The sequence below is a fragment of the Onychostoma macrolepis genome, chromosome 21 (assembly GCF_012432095.1).
Source record: "Onychostoma macrolepis isolate SWU-2019 chromosome 21, ASM1243209v1, whole genome shotgun sequence".
Classification (NCBI taxonomy): domain Eukaryota; kingdom Metazoa; phylum Chordata; class Actinopteri; order Cypriniformes; family Cyprinidae; genus Onychostoma; species Onychostoma macrolepis.
In genome coordinates this window covers 9305629-9327736 of record NC_081175.1, presented here as the reverse complement: position 1 = coordinate 9327736, position 22108 = coordinate 9305629, and the positions used below count along the sequence as shown (strand labels likewise).

The 22108-nt window shown below is 39.0% G+C and overlaps 1 protein-coding gene across 3 annotated transcripts in view; it reads right to left on the bottom strand.

Annotated features, from left to right (window-relative positions):
• The window catches only part of plrdgb (PITP-less RdgB-like protein), a 242799-nt gene that overhangs the window by 86459 nt on the left and 134232 nt on the right, over nucleotides 1–22108 (bottom strand). For all 3 annotated transcript variants that reach the window (XM_058757938.1, XM_058757937.1, XM_058757939.1), the window contains 3 exons: nucleotides 11953–12023; nucleotides 11649–11869; nucleotides 7804–7993 (listed from right to left, as the gene is read on the bottom strand). In XM_058757938.1, the coding sequence (XP_058613921.1) occupies nucleotides 7804–7993; nucleotides 11649–11869; nucleotides 11953–12023 (482 nt within the window). The remainder of the gene's footprint in view (nucleotides 1–7803; nucleotides 7994–11648; nucleotides 11870–11952; nucleotides 12024–22108) is intronic.

Below are 22108 nucleotides of genomic sequence, written 5' to 3'. Positions count from 1 at the left end.
CATCTTGGATCTCTGATTCTGGTCCCTGACAGGTCACAGATGAACATTTTGGCAAAAATTCAGTCCAGCATTGATGAAAAAAGTTCACATGCAATTATCTTGGAATCTTAGACCCTGAAATTCAGTCAGTACCTGGTCTTTTTGTGGAGCTCTGTAAAAGCAGGTGTGACTTGTGTTCGAGCCATGAATCTGACAAATGAGGATTGCCATATTTCCTATGGCACAAAGTCCTTAGTCACTCAACCAGGTGAAGAATACACAATGGTGGAACTCACAGTAGCTCAGATACAAACTCAAATTGAGCCCTGTCCAAAATCCAAAGTAGTCCTCAGTCAGTCTGCACTGGGCAGAGAAGAACAGAGTCAGCTAGAGACTCTGATTTCCAAGTACTCAGATGTTTTCAGTGCAGATGATTATGACTATGGTCGTACTGATTTGGTCAAGCATACCATCCATACTTGGGATGCACAGCCTATTAGGCAGAGTGCAGATGATTATGACTATGGTCGTACCGATTTGATCAAGCAAACCATCTGTACTTGTGATTCACAGCCCATTAGGCAGAGGGCTTATAGAATATCATTACACATTCGAGCTGAAATAGACAGGCAAGTTCAGCAGCTCCTTTCCCATGATGCAATTGAGGAAAGTTGTAGTCCCTGGGCTTTACTGCACAGGGAAGGTAAGCAGCATAGTAATGATGATTCCTTGTTGTGGCGTCCTAGCTCACCTGTAATTGAAACAAAAGCAGTGCAGTGTGTAATTTCCAGCAATACCACGGCTGAAAAAATCTGCTTTTCTTGAACTGATCTTTGAAGTGCCACTGGTTTGTGGAGTTCTTCCTGACATGAGTCTGACAACTGACAGTTGAATTTGGCTGAATTACAAGCTCAGCAAAAGGCTGACTTTTGTCTTAGTACTGTCATGGACTGCAAAGAGAATGGTATTCAAAGACCCCCGTTAAGCAGACGGAAACATTCCCCTACCACACTGAGGAAACTCTGGCATGAATTGCCCAAATTATCAGTCCTAGAGGGTATATTGTGTCACAGAGTGAAATCATAGCCCACCTGGTTACCAAGTAGTCTTGCCTGAGGTACTCATTCTAACAGTTTGTAAGTGTTTTCATGGTCATCTAAGTGCCGAGCGTACTTTATTGAGAGCCAAAAAAATATGCTATTGGCCTTATATGTCCCTCGATATCCAGAAATTCTTTGCTGAATGTGTATCCTGTCAGTCCTGTGCTTCTAACACGCCCTGAAAGGGCCCCGTTACAGTCAATTCAAGCAGAAAGACCAATCCAAAGAATTGTCGCTGACATCACTGAGCTACCTGTTTCTTCACTTGGGAATAGGTATGTTTTAGTTGTGATTAATTATTTTACCCGTTTTGTCAATTTGTACCCTCTGAAAGATCAGCGTGCAACAACTGTAGCACGGTGCATTTTTGAGGATTACATTAACCCTTTAAAACCGGCTGTGTCGGCGCCGACACATCAGACCAAGCTGTATTCATGTTACCATAACTCTTCTACCGTTTGCACTATCAAAATAATTCAAATTGCTCCTGATAGCAGACAACATGCGCTTTTCGCCAATATATGGCTTATTACGGTAATTTCTTGCGCTCCGTCAACAAATGACGGCAGATTTCCGGGAGAGCGGGAAGGGAGAATTTGAATGGAGAGATAGGGAGCGCGGAGTTTGTTATTGCATAAAATAATAAACAAAATGAACAAAAACATGGTCAAGGAGGAGTAAACAGCATAAGAGTCGATTAGGATGATTTTTGATGAGACTTTGGGAGCAGGCTGAGTGAGACTTTTTCACATGTGGTGTGTGCGAAAAAATGACACCTTGCACTTGAAAATAGCACATTCTGTTAGAATTTTACAGTCAAATAAACAAAATGTGTGAAAATGACCTATTTTACCCTTAGGTCTTAAAGGGTTAAGCAGCACGGGGTCCCTGAGATCTGTGCAGTCAACTGGGCATTGAGAAAACCCGTACCTCTCCCTACTACGCCCAGTGCGATGGTATGGTTGAAAGACTGAATCAAACTTTGAAAGACCAACTCGCGAAGTACATTTGTGAAAGTGGGGGTGAATGAGATAAATATCTCCCTCATGTGGAACTGGCCTATAACTCCAGTGTTCATTCCAGTACTGGGTTTTCTCCTTTCTTTTTGCTCATGGCAGAGAACCAATATCGTTCTGAACTGTAGTCCTGCTGTCACTTCCTGTACGCCAAGCACCCCTGCAGACTATGCACGTGATGTGACCACACGTTTGTCCTATGCTTTCAAAGATGCTGCTGTGCAGTCCACTGCAGCTAAACTTAATCAGAAACGACAGTATGACAATAAGGCATATTTCCACCCACATAAGCCAGGTGACTTTGTATTTTTGGATGACCCAGCTCAAAAGCAGAATAAACTGGCTCCTAAATGGAAAGGGCCATACAAAATTCTGAGGAGAATGAACAAAGATGACAGCCCTGGTGTAACTTTTGAAATTACAGATCCAAGAAATCCACAGTCAAGAAGGTGGGTGGTTCATCACAATCGCCTAAAACCTTACAAGGATCTTTCGATGGATTTGCCTGGCAGTTCCCCTCCGGGCTCTGAGCCTCCTGTGGTTAGTAGTGCTAAGGCCCTGTAGGATATCAGAGCGAATCAGACAATTTAAGATTCGATCAGAACATCGAAACATGAGGAGTCAGGAATTCCACAAAAGGGATAACAAGACAACAGGATGTCATAAATCAGATCCCTAGCGCCAGCCTGTCTGAAGCAAAGCTAACCAACCACCTCTTTCACAGAACAGCTTACAACATTAACACAAAGGGGCTGTTTACACCTGGTCACTTCATACATTTTGTCTGAGCGGATAGCTATCCGATCGTGAAAAGACCAGGTGTAAATGCTCTCTGAAACGCATTCGAGACAGATATAAATCCGATCGCTCAAACCACTTCAGGAAGTGGTCTGGGCCGCATTCCAGACGAAACTGTGACAAGTGTCAGACAAGTGTAAATGCATCTGGTTGCTGAAACCACATATGTAAATTTTACTCCTCCCAAAATGTTAAAATAATAAATGTGTGAGAGTGTGTTAAAGGCTATATGACATTATAGTCAGATATGACTACACTAATGCAACACTCATCACCACGGACGAGCAGCTGAGCATCTCTTCAGCAAGCCGAGGCTTAAACTGCAGCGAATGAAACTGAAAGTAAGACGCAGACGCTCAACACACAATCATCTTCATTAAAAATAGTAAGACAAACTTATCTTTCCAGTGCTGATGCCGCGCGCTGTCCTATTGCAGTCTTTGAACTTGAAATGAGCTGATAATTAATAAAATGCAGCACTTATCTTTTGATCTCGTTAACATAAACTTTGTTAAATTTAAATATAGCACGGGAATTGAAGATCGGATTTATATCTGTTTTGCGACCACACATTTATGTGGCCAAGTGTAAATGGAAACGTTTTAACAAATCAGATAGATATCCGATCAGCGAAAACGCATGAAATGACCAGGTGTAAACAGGCCCAAAAAGAACACCTATTGATAATCCCAACTCAGGAAGGAGATTGTCAAATTTGGGGCAAGTAACCAAGATTGATGGTCAAAGACACAGCACATCATGGCCATCATATGAGGAAAATCCTTAGTAGAGACTTTGTTGGGTGGGTTCCCCCCACCCAGGACAAGAACCAGACTGAAATTCCTTCTAAACCCTTTTTGTCCTTTGTTCCTTAGAAAACATTCTCATGTCCACAGAATGGCACAGAAACTGCCTTTTCCATATGCACCTAAAATCATATTAAAAGGACTTATGAGCAACTAATCATTTCTATGCATAACTCCATATTATGTATGTAACCCACACATTTAACTATCATGTTCTAATCACTCATTGTGTATGTCTTTTTAATAACTATTGAATAGCTTAAGGGTTCATATTCATGTTTGGTATGTATTAGTGTGAAAATTCTAGCTTGAAACGTTTCTTCCAATCAATACTGTGTCAAATGTATCATATTCTGGTTATAGAAATCATGTCCAAAATTATACTCTGCAAGAGCGGGAAAGTTCGGACCATATGACTGACCAGATAAGATGTTGATTTATTTATTGGGAGGAGAAACAGAGCAACACCCCAAGCTAAGACAGTATCTAATTGGTCAAGACACCATTTGGGATGTGTCCAAAAGCCGAGTTTAAAATCTCAGGACACCATCAAACAATGCTTTTAGCTTCTAGCTTTTTGCCTTGTCGGCTTTTTAGCCATGCTTTTTGTCATCACTTTTTGTGTTCTTTGAGCGTTGTTCCAGCGTGCTTCGGCCCGCACACCAGCTGCTACTTAACCATGATGAGAAGAAAACCCTCGTTACATCCTTTATTTCTTTTACTTTAGTTTCTTTTCTTTCCCGTTTTGAGTTTCGTGTTCTGAGTTAAGTTTGCCAACGCCGTGTCTCCGAGTCCGACCTCGAGCACCCGTCTAAAACTTCAACCAGCGCACAACTCTGCAACTTCAGCCAAGAGCCAACGCCCAAGACTTCACTACTAACGACCACTGAACTTTCAGCAAATCAGCAACCCTTTCTGCAAAGACTACAACAAAAAGGAATCCCTTAACACAAAGGCAACGCAAGTAACCTCCAGATTCTAGCTGAACTGGTGCATTTAATATAAATTTTAGCCTCATTGAGAAACTTAATGCAAGGGTTAATTAAATGATTGATGGTTGTGTTCAGGTCTATATGCAATTGCACATACTGCTATAAACTTGGGATTTCACATTTTCATCCTCTTAAACTCATCCTTTCCTCACTTTCTCTCTTTCTGCAACTTGTGTGAATGTGTGAATGCATGTGTTCATGTGTTAGATTAGTTTACATGTCTTAGATTTATCCAATAAAGTCTTATTTATAATGAAAAGAGAAGTATCTTGTGTTTTGTGCTTACGAGTTAATGTCTTAAAATGCCGATCTTGTTACTGTGCTATTTAATAGTGTTTTCACTATATTTTGGATTTTAAGATCCAGTGCAGAGTTGATGTTATACGGCTCGTTCAGTGAATTGCTAGCTGACTCAGTGATCAGCAGTAAAACAGTGATTCTGTCCAATTTCCCTATAAAATCATAAATGATTCCCTTTGAGCTAAACTGACCTGTTTCCCTTACAGCCCCTTCTTCAGTTCCCCTCACTGCGTTGTCAGGTGCTTTACCCTTTCGACCTTCTACACCACTGTACGTACCTAACCAAACTAAAAAACAGACTACTACTAATGCAAGGGCTGAATGTTCAAATCCAACTGCTTTGTTGTCTGAACCTGACATTGTGCCACATCTCAGTGGTCCCCCCTGGGCCCTCAAAGGCCCCGGACAGGGCCATATTGCCTTCAGCGGATGCACCTCAACTAACACGTAGTGGACGCATTGTTAAAAACATGAAAAGTTTAAAGATTTAGTTTGTTGATGAGTTATGTACATATTGGTTGTCTTTGCATGGTGCTTTTACTGTACAGTATAATGCACATGAGTTTTCAAACAGTGTTGTGTTTTAAGAGTCTGATGCAGTCGTGGCCTAATGGTTAAAGAGTTGGACTTGTAACCCAAAGATTGCGGGTTCGAGTCTGGTCCGGCAGGAATTGTCGGTGGGGGGAGTGAATAACCAGCGCTTTCTTCCATCCTCAATACCACGACTGAAGTGAGACCCTTGAGCAAGGCACCGAGCAACCAAATGCTCCCCGCAGCAATATGGCTGCCCACTGCTCTGGATATGTGTTCACTACTGTGTGTGCACTTGGATGGGTTAAATGCAAAGCACAAATTCCGAGTATGGGTCACAATACTTGGCCACATGTCACTTCACTTCATTATATGAACAATGTGTTCTAAGAGGTAATTTGGTATATAGCAATATTATGCACAAATTTTGATGCAATACTGCATTTATGCAATGTTCTGTCACATTAGTTGTGTCACAGATCAGCCAGTCTGTGACACAATCCATCACAGCGATCTCAATCACCTGAATATTAATTCAGAGCACCTGCACCTCATTGACATCACATCTCCCCATCACTACTTAAGCACACACCCCACTCCAGTCAACTGTCCGATCTCGTCAATACGAAGTGGACTCTCTTTACCCTTCACCTACTACTTACCTTTAACTAACCTGTTTGTGTACTTACCTCCAGTTATCTCCACAACTGTCTCCCTGGATCCCCATCATCCACTTTACTCCGTGGATCACCCACTCTCTCCTCCTCCGGCAATCTGGGGTGTGTGCTTCTCCTCAGCATCCACGAGTTCCTGGCAAGATACAAGCCACATCAGTTTACCCTTCTCCATAACTGCCAGTATACCACGACTCCACTCACCTCCAGTAACTCCTTACCCTCTGCTGAATCCAATAAATATCACGTTGTTTTCTACTCCTCTGTGTCCAGTCTGCTTCCATAACAAGTTGTTGTTGCTACGTGAATGAGTTGAAGTTATTCAGTATTATTTTGAGAAACGAGGAAGACTGTAACCTTATGTTGAATTCATTGTTTTATTTCACTTTTTGTCAATTCATGGTTTATAAGAAGAAAAAATAAAGAATAGGAAATATTGATGAATCTATTCAGTAAGATTTTCATGTATTTTCATATGGCTTATGTCTATGCAAAGTTTTATATATGTTAGTTAGAAAGATATTTCATGCACCTGCCCCTTTAAGGCAGAGCACACTTGGGAAAAGAAAAAGAGAAGCTCAAGCGAGTGGTGGAGCATGTTCGGCTGTTCATGCTGTTATGCGATGCTTCATAATAAAAGAAGTGTGAATTATTACCCTGGTATGTTGTATTTATGTTATCCATGTGGAAGAGACTGGAGCATTCGCAGCAGAAAATAAGGGTTACAATAGCACTTCCTCCAGTGAAAAAGTCCATCCCCTGTTATCCTCTCACATCAAAATACACCGACAGACTTAAAACCGTTTTGGATTGTTTTTGCTTGTAAACTGTACTTAATGGTGCCTTTTTTTTTTTCCTGATTCAGACAGCTTTTTCACTAAAGAATATTATGAATAGAGGATATTTTGCCAGAAGCAATGTTTGAAGTTAAAAACATCTTAATGATGGATTTATTACAAACAAACAGCTTTTCACTTCACAAGATGTTAATTGATGGACTGGTGTCATGTGGATTACTTTTGGATTATTGTGATGTTTTTATCAGCTGTTTTCAGACTCTCATTCTGACATCACCCATTCAGCGCAGATGATCCATTGGTGAGAAAGTAATGTAATGCTAAATTTCTTCAAATCTCTTCGGATGAAAAAAACCAAACTCTATCTACATCTTGCATGGCCTGAAGGTGAGTAAATTTTCAACAAATTATCTTTTTTGGGTGAACCATTCCTTTCATTGCATGCTGAAGCTTAATTTTTAAGACCAGTTTAGCTGAATTCTTGACTTTATTCTTTATTCTTGACTCCTGCAACACGTCATCAGGCTGGTGATGTCATTCTGAAGGTAAAACTGATACATATGTTTGTCTTCATTGATAAACCTATAATTATTTTTATGTTAAGGCAGATAACATAAATAGCTAATATTAAAATTCTATACTATCGAGACTAAATAAATGTAAAACGCTTTAATAGATTGTTTTAAATGCTACAAGTGAATTTAGGTTTGTAACATTATAATGTGCAGTGTGAAAATTAGATATTAATTTTAAGATCATTTAACAGTGTTATTAAATTTGCAATGTTATCCACCAGTAACCAATGTTTACCTGTCCTGTGAAGCCCACACCTTCTGCTGACTGAAGAAAGTTTTGGTAAACTTGATTGGCCTGAGCAATGACCGCTGCTACAGCATTCTGGTAACGAGGGGTGGCAATGGCCAGGATGGGAAGGGAAGCCAGTGGCAAGTGATCCACACTGCTGGACACGCAGGTTTCATCATAGCTGTATGGATTCAAACTACAAGAAGACAAAATGAGATAATCCACAGAATGATGTTTGAATATCTAACCTCCTAGTCCTCTGCTTTTTTACAGTATTTAAAGTTCCAATTTTCTGCATTGTGTCACTAGAATGTCCCCTAGCACCCGTTTTTTTTTTTTCTTTTCTTTTTTTCTTATCTAGGTTCTATGCTCTTGTTGTTTTTGAGTTCCTGTTTCCTGTCATGTCAATTTTGCTCACTTGCCCCATGTGATGATGCAATAATGGATGGTGTTATGTAATTATTGCTGGAGAGCATCTGACTAACGTGTTTGTCTAGCAGCTTTCTCAGACTCTATTATTCAATGCAATTTTATGGCTGTGCAGTACAAGTTTAGTCTACCAAAAAGAAGCAGATCATAAAAGCAATATATTCGCAAATCAGTTGGACATTCTGTTCATGCTGTATGTGTTTGATTTACTAAAAAGAACCGACCAATTAGAGTAATTTGTTCAGGAATTGGTTTGACTACACTGGTCATGCTGATTCAATAAAAAGAACCAGCTCATGAACATCGTATACTGTATGAGTTTGATTCAATAAAAAGAACCAGCTCATATCTGTAAAATGCAATAATACTGTTAGCACTAGATAACACTTCATACTGTAACTTAGACCTGACTAAAGCCAATTTTGATAGAAGTTTTGTTAAATGTAATTGAAAAAATCATTTGTTGGTCATCATTCCTCTGCAGATGCCATTTAGTTTGATATTTTGTTATCTAATGCAATGTAATTCATACCTTTCAGAAGAGATTTAGGTGTTTACTTTATTTGGGGCCATAGACCTGATGTTGTTCTCTGTCGTTATCCACCTTTTTCTTGACGTAAAAATGGGCACGGCCATTTGTAAATTCTATGGGTCTAGCTTCCAGTCTCATCCGCATCCAGCTATTTTTAGCTGTACAAAACAATTCGTTTTGCTGCTTGATATTGAAAATGAGTGTCTTACCATATTATTTTAATGTATTATCTTAATCATGAACACACTGGTTTGTAGTGCAAAAAGTTTTACCATTTACTGCATGTTGTTATTCTCCTCGTTATTTACCTATAGCGGCTAATGAACCGGAAGTCTCACCCATAGGCTTACTTCCGTGTTGAAGAAAAAGGTGGATACTGTACGTACATCTGTCTGTATTTGTCTGATATTAATGTCATGAATTATATGTTGATACTCTTATTACTCTTTGTTGTTTGATATGCAGATTGATTTAGATGTATTATTAGCTAAATGTGCTTTAAGACACAGTTCAGAGGTGGAGATCTGGTCATCCCTTAGGAAATAGGAGTCTCTGTATCAGAAAGAACTGAATGTCTAATTAGCATACTAAAGCTCCTCTGTCTTTAATCAGGCCAGTTTCCTGTCACAGAATGTGGTAGGGTTTGATTAATAGCGCAGCACTCTGCCATGGAGTTGTTAAAACACTTTTAATGTTTTCTTAAGTCTGTATCATCAACAGCAACAGTTATTTCTGAGACAGTGTTGGAAGTTTCAGTCAGACACAGAATGATTGCTAAACTGGTGACTCCTTCAAAACAGATGAACAAAGTAATTAAATTAAGGTAAGAAAATAACCTGAAAAAAAGTTGGATGTCTTGAGCATGCTAATCAAGTCCTTTTTATGGCTTGTGCAATGAAGGCTTAGGCTCTGTATATCTGATAACCAAAATCATTATAATGCTTGTCTGGATGTTCCCCTCAGCTCAGAAATGGAAAACCAGCAAGAGGCTACAAAGAAAATGTCCAAATGTCATCATGTAAAATTCATTGTGCTTTGACAGGATATGTGGCCTTGTGTGCTCCTGCACTAGTGTTCTGACAGAGGCACAGGATTGTGGCACATTTCGACCTCTCTGTATGATGTTTTATAAGAAGCGCTAGGCATAACCTTTTATGCCTCATTTAATGGAAGTAAATTGTGGTTCTCTGGGAACAACCGAATGCTTAAAATTTTCCATTATGGTTCCAAAGTGCTACTACGTTGTTTAAATCTTGAAAAAGCATTTGCATTCTCAAGTTTCTCTGAGATAAAATGTTCATGCTGCCAGCTTAGCATGACTTCAAAGAGCAGATCAGTAGGTTCATTTAACTGTCAGTTAGAGCTAAGAATATAATTTGAGAATTGAAATGATGAAGTGAAAGCTTTTGATTCTGGAATCATGGCATCTCACACAGTCAATAAAGGGTAATAAGCTTCTATTGGGATTGGCACCTTAAGGAATTTAACAATTACATTTCCATTAACAATTCTATGTAGTAGTTTTGCATACAAAAAAAAAAAAATGGAGGGGGTGGGGGTGAATGTTACTCTTTATCTTTTTACAAGCTGTCATATCAACAACCATTTAATAACTGTACTGATTTAAATTATTAGTCTCAAGTATAACATGTTGTAACCTATGTGTGTTTGATTCAATAAAGAGAACCATTCTTTGCTTGGGAATTGGCTCAAGAGAGTCATAGTAAATGAGTTAGATTACACTGGTCGAGCTGTCGAGCCAATTTTTATTTACTTTGATTAACTTTTGATTAATAAAGAAATGACACATTAGAGAAATTTGTTTGGGAATCGTTTGGACTCCAGTGGTCATGATGTATGCTTTTGATTTATCACTTATGGATTACACTGGTCATGCTGTGTGAGACTGATTTGGAATTGGATGAACTACACTGGTTGCAATGTATGAATTAAAAACAGTATGTACTAAAAAAATGGACTAATATCGACTAATAATATAAGCAGCTCATTGTGGCGATTGGCGAGTGGAGCGGGGTCAAGTGCCGTGGGAACGGAGCGAGGCCGGTGGAGTTAATGATAATGAGCGCCACCTGCGCCACTCACCGGTCTCGAGTCCCACGGAGGAGCTCCGGAAGGATAAAACTTCTGGACTTTTATTTGTGGTTTGTGTGCGGCAGTCGTCCGCGAGGGGCTGCCGCTTGATTTTCAGTTTTGTGTTTATTTTATTATTAAAGTGTTTAAATGTTCGCCGGTTCCCGCCTCTGATCTACGAACTGTGTTACACTCATTTAAAAAGCACTGATATGAATGGAGTCTTCTCTGGAGTGTACTGTAGATGATTTTTAAACAATTTTCAAAAGTACTGTACATTTCTTTAGTGGTAAAACTTTTAATTTAATAAATAATTACTAAGCGTACCTTTAAATTGTAAGGTGAAAGCTTGTAATTCTTAAGTCAGGACACTGAGAACCCATACAAGGCTAATCTTTAAATGAAGTTCCAAACGTATAGTTCGAGAGGAGCCTAAACATTCAGTCCTGTCAATCATCATTACGAGTGTATATAAGCAGCAGTCATTGTGCCGTCCCAGCAACAATTCTTCCATCATCCCTCCACCTCCCTTTCTCCTCCTCTATTTCTTTCATTCCTCCTTCACATCATACAATTATAGGGGGGTTCTAACTTAGAGCTCAAGCCGAGCCTCAGGTTCAAGCCTTCCTCGAGGACAGCAAGCCAAGTTTGTTTACCATTATCTAACAGGACTGAATGGGCAGGCAAACTCGTGAACCAAAAAAAGAGTTACCCTGCTAGCAAGAATGATTTAGCATTCATTTCATCATCAAAAAGGAATAGCATATTTGATCTTTGCATTGTTATTTCTACACCTTACTTTGAGACCAAAGAGAAGGCATCAGCACACACGGGCGGGCAGGGCACCAGTCTGACCAGCATGCTGTCTGCTGCTGCTTGGAAGTGCGCCCGCGCCACACGCTCCAACACGGACGCCAGAGTGGCAGCGTCACCTGCCTTTCCTGCAGGGTCGCCACCTCCAGAATCCAAGATATGACCTCCATGAATCACCAAGATGAGCAATTGTGTCCTGCACTTCCTCTGCAGGAGGGAGAAAGAGATGGAATTAGTACAAACTGAGAGAATAATTCAATGTGATTAGAAGTGGGATAATGAGGACTAACCTCCATGTCTTCCAATCCATCCACACTGCTCTGTGGTGCACATCGGGGGTGCCGCAGCCTGTACAGGCTCTCTAGTGGTCAGTGAGAGACAGATAGAAATAGTGAGTAGTTGAACAGACTTTATGCTTCTCTGCAGTGAAGCAACAGTTTCTACCTCAAACCATCTGTCTTATTGATGACTGATGGGACAGTTGTATTCTCTAAGAAGAACCTTTGTTCTCTTTTCCTCAAACCAGTATGGAATTATTTTTAAAAAACTCAGGATAACACTTTATTTCGATAGTCCACTTTAGACATTCTACTAACAGTAAGTAACTTTGCAACTACATGTCAACTAGTAGTCAGTAGAGTATTAGTAGACTGTCTGCTTAATATCTTCTAACACTTTATTTTGATGGGTCCACAAAATACAACATATGAGAAACTTTGCAAGTATATGTCAACTTATTCTACTAACCCTAAAGCTACCCTACTGAGAGTTAGTAGACATGTAGTTGCAAATCAATGAGAATTAGATGACATGTAGCTGACACGTAGTTACAAAGTTACTTATACAGTAGCTAGTAGAATGTCTAAAGTGGACTATCAAAATAAAGTGTAACCAAATTCAGTTACTACCATATTGTTGAGGCAATTTGGCTAAGTCTTCTTCATTACTGCATTCTCTCACTCTTTAAGGGCTTTTCACACTTGAAATAATTAACCCCATAATTATAAATAATTAAATGCAGGGTTATCTTGCTTCATGCTGCTTATAATTTAGCCAGGGTTAACTATAAATCCTGGATATTCAAAAGACGACATTTACACTGTACATTCCTAAACTGGGTAAACATTCTTATTTGCAGTGTCACCATCATTGATTGGATGCAACATGTTTACATAGGCTCTAGCATGGCGCATCCTCATATTATATATTGTATATTATATTATATATCCTCATATTATATATTATATCCTCATCCCAAAGAGGCACAAAATCACTTTCACAGACTTTTAAATTAAATGTTCCCTCCTGGTGGAATGACCTGCCCAACTCAATCTGAGCAATCCCGAGTCCCATCTTCAAGAATCGGATAAAAACACATCTCTTTCATCTTTATTTGACCCTCTAACTCTCTATTCTAATTCTATTTGTATTTAAAAAAAAAAAAAAATAAAAACTTGTCCCTTTTAGACTTGCACTCTATTTACTAACTGCTTGTTTTCTTAAAAAATAAAAAATAAAAAAAAAAATAAAAAAAACTAACACTAGCTTTTCTAATCTTTTTGTATTCTATGTTTTCTTTTTATTTATTATACAATTAACAAAAGCACAAAAGGCCTCTAACACAAGCTTGCTCTATTTTTCTATTCTATCTGTTTTCTTTTTATTTATTATATAATTTTAAAAAAGAAGAAAAAAAACCTTGCTACGTGTACTGCGTTAAGCTAACTGAGACTTGTTATAGCACTTGCATATCATTGCTCTTTTGTTGATTTTGATTGCTTCCATTGTCCTCATTTGTAAGTCTCTTTGGATAAAAGCATCTGCTAAATTACTAAATGTAAATGTAAAATGTAAATATATTGCCAACTGAAATATAAACTTTTACAGGATTAACTTTTCGGACTATAAAGTTGAAAGAATGAAATGGACTCTTCTTGATTCCAATTTCGCTTGTTTCCTCTCACCGTTTGATTTTCCTCTTAAAATGGTGAAAAGACTGTTTATATAATGTTTCCATAACTCTCCAAAGCCTGTGAATGTGAGGCACACAATTGGTTGTCGGTTGCTAAGTATTTAAGCATAACATTGTATCACACTGTGAACCGTTTCACAAACCCAGGTAAAAAGGGGTGCAAATTCTGCTTATATAAATTAAAAGTGAAACGCGCCTTTTCTCGGGGTTAAAAGCAGGGTTTAGAATGATGATAAGCTGGTGTTAAGTTCTGGTGTATAATGATCTTATCATTATACATTACTGACACTCTATCCTCCAATTTGATACTGTTAAGTGCTTTGACACAATCTGTATTGTTAAAAGCGCTATATAAATAACGGTGAATTGAATTGACTTGACTTGACTTAAGCGCAGTGTCAAAAGCCCCCTTATTTACATGTAAAATGGTAACATGGGAGCCCAGATTTCTTTGACAGTGGCCTTCAGCTCATCTGCATTTTTTGGTCTCTTGTCTCTCATTTTCCTCTTGACAATAGCCCATAGATTCTCTATGGGGTTCAGGTCTGGTGAGTTTGCTGGCCAGTCAAGCACACCAACACCATGGTCATTTAATCAACTTTTGGTACTTTTGGCAGTGTGGGCAGGTGCCAAATCCTGCTGGAAAATGAAATCAGCATCTTTAAAAAGCTGGTCAGCAGAAGGAAGCATGAAGTGCTCTTGGTAAACGGGTGCAGTGACTTTGGTTTTCAAAAAACACAATGGACCAACACCAGCAGATGAGATTGCACCCCAAACCATCACAGACTGTGGAAACTTAACACTGGACTTCAAGCAGCTTGGGCTATGAGCTTCTCCACCCTTCCTCCAGACTCTAGGACCTTGGTTTCCAAATGAAATACAAAACTTGCTCTCATCTGAAAAGAGGACTTTGGACCACTGGGCAACAGTCCAGTTCTTCTTCTCCTTAGCCCAGGTAAGACACCTCTGACGTTGTCTGTGGTTCAGGAGTGGCTTAACAAGAGGAATACGACAACTGTAGCCAAATTCCTTGACATGTCTGTGTGTGGTGGCTTTTGATGCCTTGACCCCAGCCTCAGTCCATTCCTTGTGAAGTTCACCCAAATTCTTGAATCGATTTTGCTTGACAATCCTCATAAGGCTGCGGTTCTCTCGGTTGGTTGTGCATCTTTTTCTTCCACACTTTTTCCATCCACTCAACTTTCTGTTAACATGCTTGGATACAGCACTCTGTGAACAGCCAGCTTCTTTGACAATGAATGTTTGTGGCTTACCCTCCTTGTGAAGGGTGTCAATGATTGTCTTCTGGACAACTGTCAGATCAGCAGTCTTCCCCATGATTGTGTAGCCTAGTGAACCAAACTGAGAGACCATTTTGAAGGCTCAGGAAAACTTTGCAGGTGTTTTGAGTGGATTAGCTGATTGGCATGTCAATTGTGATTATTTTGGCTCACATTTAACAAAAACCCACCAATTCACTATCTCAACAAATTAGAATATTCTAATTTGTTGAGATAGTGAATTGGTGGGTTTTTGTTAAATGTGAGCCAAAATCATCACAATTAAAAGAACCAAAGACTTAAACTACTTCAGTCTGTGTGCACTGTATTTATTTCATACACGATTTATTGAGATGCACCTGTACATTTTTGCTTATCTATTTATGAAGTGTTGGGTATGTACTGTATGTGGGGTAATTATTTACTTTAATTATTGTCACTTACATCTCAGGCGAGACATGTCATAGATTCGTAGTCATGGGTGGCATGAAATAAGAATGATGATGTGCTAACATACTGAAATAAGAGGATTACATATATTTTACAAAACTGAATTATTATTATTATTATTTATTTTTTCAATTTTGCCTATATTTAGATAGTGCAGAGAGAAGATATGAAGCAAAGTGGGAGAGACAGGGGGACAGGATCAGGATAGGACCACGAGGTTGAGATTTGAATTCATATCACCCAAAGAGAAATACTTTTAAATAATTTCAGTTAATTAGATGGACAGCGACGATAATGTGGAAACAATATTTCTTTTTTCTTTTTTTTTTAAAAGTACCTGTGGCGAGTGGGGCGGGGCCGAGAGCCGTGGGAACGGAGCGAGGCCGGTGGAGTTGATGATAATGAGCGACACCTGCGCCACTCGCCGGTCTCGAGTCCCACGGAGGAGCTCCGGAAGGATAAAAGGAGGAGTGACGACAGTGGAAGACGAGAGAGGACCAGGCCTGGACTTTTATTTTGTATTTTATGTGCGGCAGTCGTCCGTGAGGGGCTGCCGCTTTACTTTTATGTTTGTTTATTTTATTAAAACTTTGTTTAAATGTTCGCCGGTTCCCGCCTCCTTCTTCCCGATCAACGAACTGTGTTACAGTACCTTTCTTATCAAATATCAGTAATATATAATACAAATATTAATATAAAAAATGAATAATTTATGTAACAAAAATACACACAAAAAAACAATGTTATATTACATATTTGTACAAAATGTTATTGCAAAACTGCAATAAAAATAATGTCTCAAAAACACTACAATTTGCAGTGAGGACTCTCTCAATGTGGATGGTTAGCATGGTCCCATTATTCCTTGCTAGTAAATGATATAACAGCATTCTGCTGGCAAAAGGCATCTTTCTCCATTGCCAGTCATTCAGAATTAACTCTGTATTTTGATTAATTAAATTTGTTTTGATTTTCACTGAAAATCAGCACTGCAAATGCATAAAGCTCTGCCAATTCTGTCTGGGCAGGTTCATAATAATGTTAGTCTTGCCAAATTACTAAATTTACTACTTTCAATGCCTGAAAGAGGCTTTTCATCATCCTCATGAAGGCGGTTTTCCCCTAGATTAACTTATCTGAAAAATGTCCCTTTTGAGGACAATATTTAATTTGAACCAGTGCAGAAAAAGGCTTTTTATAGTTTAGAGGGTTTTTTTGTTTAGTTTTTTTTACTTGAAAATCTGAATGTAATTCAAAACAACAATTCAACAATTAACATTATCAAATCTTGCTCTGATTTAAATTAGAGGTTACATTTACAGGGTGGGTAGTTGTTTGCTGTTTCTGCATAGCTCTTTCTTTTGCTTGCAAACAAGCTGTGCCTGTGAAATCTTTCCCTAAACTCCCATTCCTTCAGTTCACTGACTAACACCGCGAAAAAGTCATGTCAGTTTACCAGGGCTTTTTTATTTGGACGTAGTACACATATTTATGTAATATTACACTATTAAAAGGACTGTCAAAGTTCATAATGTTCACTCGGTGGACATATAGTTATGTTTGTCCATATATATTTGGACACAGGCACAATTTATATTATTACCATTATTTCTACATCAATTAAGCAGGTAAAAGGTCTGGAGTTGATTCTAAGTGTTCCATTTGCATTTGGAATCTGTTGTTGTGAACCCACATTATGCGGTCAAAGGAGCTCTCCATGCAGGTGAAACAGACAATTGTTAGGCTTCAAAAACAAAACAAATCCATCAGAGACAGAGAGAGAGAGAGAGAGATAGCAGGAACATTCGAAGTGGCCAAATTAACAGTTTGGTACATTCTGAGAAAAAAAGGAACGCCCTGGTGAGCTCAGCAACATAAAAAGGCCTGGATGTCCACGGAGGACAACAGTGGTGGATGATCAGAGAATCCTCTCCATGGTAAAGAAAAACTCTTTCACAACATCCAGCCAAGTAAAGAACACTCTCCAGGAGGTAGGCATGTCACTGTGAAAGTCTACAATTAAGAGAAGACTTCACGAGAGCAAATACAGAGGGTTCACCACAAGGTGCAAACAAGACCTGATTAGACTTAGCCAAAAAACATTTTAAAAAAAGCCAGACCACTTCTGCAAAGCATTCTTTGGACAGCTGACATTTAGATCAACCTATACCAGAATGACAGGAAGAAAAAAGTATGGAGAAGGCTTGGAAAAAAGCATACAACATCATCTGTGAACCACGGTGGAGCCAGTGTGATGGCATGAGCATGCATGGCTTTCAGTCGTGGCACTGGGTTACTGGTGATGACGTGACAGAAGACAGAAGCAGCAGGATGAATTCTGAAGTCTACAGGGATATACTGTCTGCCCAGATTCAGCCAAATGCAGCAAAGTTGATTGGACGGTGCTTCATAGTACAAATGGACAATGACCCCAAAAATACAGCAAAAGCAATCCACGAGTTTTTGAAGGTAAAAAAAGTGGATTATTCTGCAATGGCCAAGTCAATCTCCTGATCTCAACCCGACTGAGCATGCATTTCACTTGTTGAAGACAAAACTAAAGGCAGAAAGACCCACAAACAAACAAACAACAACTGAAGTCAGCTGCAGTAAAGGCCCGGAAAAGCACACAAAGGAGGAAACCCAGCCTCTGGTGATGTCCATAAGTTCCAGACTTTCATTGTCATTGCCTGCAAAGGATTCTCAACAAATTATTAAAAATAAACATTTTATTTATGATTATATTTATTTGTCCAATTACATTTGAGACCCTGAAAATGGGGGGACTGTGTATAAGCTTTTTATGTTATATTTTTGTTCAAAACTTAAAGTCTGCACTTCAATTTCATCTTGATTGTTTCATTTTAATACTATTCTGGTGGCATACAGAGCCAAAAATATGACAATTGTGTCAGTGTCCAAATATATATGTACCTAACTGGTTTTGTATTTCTAGTCATGAAGCTCTTCTATTAAAATTGGAAAAGACCAAAACTTCCATAACTATTTACTAAAACTGGACAACAATTATATAACATAATATGCTTTTTAATCTTATCTCACACCATTTATTTATTTATTTTTTTCTGATTTGTTTTTTTTTATACAAAGGACTCACTCATAAACTTGTCGCCACATATACGCCAGTAAGTATGTAACCTGCAGAAATTCTCAATGCAAACGCTCCACCAATACATGGGTCAATATCACCATAGAGTGCCTTTCAACCTTCACAATACTCAAAAATTTTGGTTTTAATTTCCCATTCGCTTTATGTCATATCAAGTCAAGTCACCTTTATTTATATAGCGCTTTTAACAATACAGATTGTGTCAAAGCAGCTTTACAGTATCAAATAGGAAAATAGTGTGTCGGTAATGCAATAGGGCAATTGTAAACACTCAATTTTCAGTTAAATGCAGTTCCTCATTGAATTCAGTGATGTCATCATCCAGCTCAGTTCAGTTCTAATAGTATTTGTGCAATCATGTCGACGATATCGCTGGAAATTATAGGTGTCCCCAACTAAGAAAGCCAGAGGCGACAGCGGCAAGGAACCAAAACTCCATCGGTGACAGAATGGAGAAAAAAAACCTTGGGAGAAACCAGGGTCAGTCGGGGGGCCAGTTCTCCTCTGGCCAGATGAACCAGCAGTGCTGAGGACTCATCTGGTTCCCGATGGCCGTCTAGGAGACTAGGTCTTCACTGGGGCTCATCTAGTTGTCCTGATCTCCGTTGACATTCAGGGCTGTAGAGGTCATCTCTAGGTGCTGATCCACCATCTGGGCTGGATAAGGACAGGATCCGGGTGGCTGCAGTGACCATCTGATCTGGATACAGACTGGATCTGGTGGCTATGGTGACCTCGGAATAAGAAAGAAGCAGACTAATATTAGTGTAGATGCCATTCTTCTTACGATGTAACAAGTACATTGTGTGTTATGGGAAGTGTTCCCGGTTCCAGTTGACCTAATTAATGTAGCCTAACAATCCTTTAACAGATTTGAATAATAGAAATGTGTTAGTGTGTTATGTGTAATATCATATATCATAAATAGTAGACACTCAATTACTATAGAAACATATTAGCTGAGCTCCCACACATTTGTTTAGATAATTATGGGCCATTATTTGAAGCATAAACCATAAGATATGTCCACCCTGTCATGGACATATATATTATTGTTAAATACGTTTTCATTGCAAAATTTAGATGCAAATTATATTTTCTGAAAGGTAGGATGTCCCTTTCCTAAACAGGGTTATTAAAAAATATATATAATAATAATAAATAATATAATTACATCCTCAATCATATTGACACCCTCATTCATTTTAGATTTTAGCAATATAAACTACAAATGAATGCTATGTTCACCCTGTCATGTATCATGTATGTGCTATGTATGTATCATGAGTCTAAGTGGATGACAGGGTGGACATTATGAGATTCAATTAGCATATTAGCTTACAACAAACTGTGACTAGCTAAATATTTAGTCTGGTTGTTGAAGAGAATTTGGTATATTTAAACTTGCATATTTTGAAAATACTGTATTCAAATAACTTCTGGCATATTTTATGCCCACAGGGCGGACATGTTAAGCTTTGGCAATGCAAGTAAGCAAACTCATACGAAGAAAATCTGTCAATTGAAAAGTCACCAACTGTTGGTAGCCATGTCACCCTGTAGCCCAAGACTGGTTACTCACTGAAGCTAAGCAGGTTTGAGCCTGGTCAGTACCTGGATGGGAGACCTCCTGGAAAAACTAGGTTGCTGCTGGAAGAGGTGCTAGTGAGGCCAGCAGGGGGTGCTCACCCTGTGGTCTGTGTTGGCCCTAGCGCCCCAGTATAGTGATGGGGACACTATACTGTAAAAAGCACTGTCCTTCGGATGAGATGTTAAACCGAGGTCCTGACTCTCTGTGGTCATTAAAAATCCCAGGATGTCATTTGAAAAGAGTAGAGGTGTGACCTTGGCATCCTGGCCAAATTTGCCCATTGGCCTCTGACCATCATGGCCTCCTAACAATCCCCATATCTGCTGATTGGCTTCATCACTGTGCCTCCTCTCCACCAATAAGGTGGTGTGTGGCTGCCGTCGCATCATCCAGGTGGATGCTACACACTGGTGGTGGTGGTGGATGAGGAGACACCCCCCCCCCCAATGTAGCGCTTCTAGAAAAGCGCTATATAAATGTAAGGAATTATTATTATTAACTTGCTCACCGCTGAAGAGACAAAAAATCTGTAATAAATCTAGAGAGCCAAGTAATGCTTTTGTTATGAATATAAAAACTTAGCCTAATATAACACACCCTTTCATAGTCATTTTTATGTTAAGTTATCATGGCAAATGAGTTATGTACAGGACACCAAAAGGCACCCTACAGTGATATTGGCCCGTATAACAGGACATATATCTCAGCAAAACATAAATGCACACAATCTACATTATATAGACAATTTAATATTAACATTTAAGAGTCATAGTAACTCTCAAATTAAAAATTCTAGTTTGTAAAGTTTTATCTGCCTACTTGTGTGGTACATACATCATAAATTAATCAATGTTAATTTGTAAAATTAATTATAATTACATTTATTATAGCTCTGGAGGACACTGTTTAACTCTGTAGGAGATTATTTCACATTTCTGATTTTGCCTTTTACCAAACGTGATAGCCAGATGAAGTCTATTAATGAAAATTACCTTACTTAATAAGAACGGCATTGGAGAAACACTGTGAAAAAAAATATCTAAATTGAGACCTATGCTCTCAAAGTCAAATGCAGAAATGTTAATTCATGCATTTATGACCTCAAGGTTAGATTATTGTAATGCTTTATTGGGTGGTTGTTCTGCACGCTTAATAAACAAACTCCAGATGGTCCCAAATGCAGCAGCTAGAGTTCTTACTAGAACCAGGAAGTATGACCACATTAGCCCGGTTCTGTCAACACTGCACTGGCTCCCTATTAAACATTGTATAGATTTTAAAATCTTGTTAATTACTTATATAGCCCTGAATGGTTTAGCTCCTCAGTACTTGAGCGAGCTCTTATTGCATTATAGTCCTCCACGTCCACTATGTTCTCAAAACTCTGGCCATTTGATAATACCTAGAATATCAAAATCAACTGCGGGCGGCAGAACCTTTTCCTATTTAGCGCCAAAACTCTGGAACAATCTACCTAACACTGTTCGGGAGGCAGACACACGCTGCCAGTTTAAATCTAGATTAAAGGCCCATCTCTTTAACCTGGTTTACACATAATACAGTAATATGCTTCTAATATTCAAATCTGTTAAAGGATTGTTAGGCTGCATTAATTAGGTCAACCAGAACCCGGGAACACTTCCCATAACACCTGATGTACTTGTACTTGTTAAGAATGGCATCTACGCTAATATTAGTCTGTTTCTTTCTTATTCCAAGATCACCGTAGCCTCCCGATCCAGTCTGTATCCAGATCAGATTGTCACTGCAGTCACCCGGATCCAGTCCGTATCCAGATCAGATGGTGGATCAGCACCTAGAGATGACCTCTACAGCCCTGAACGTCAGCGGAGATCAGGGCACCTAGATGAGCCCCAGAGACAGATCCCCAGTTAGGACCTTGTCACCTAGACAGCCATCGGGACAAGACCATGGGAACCAAATGAGTCCTTTACACAATCTGACTTTGCTGCAGTTGGAATTGAACTGCTGGTTCCTCTGGCCAGAGGAGAACTGGCCCCCC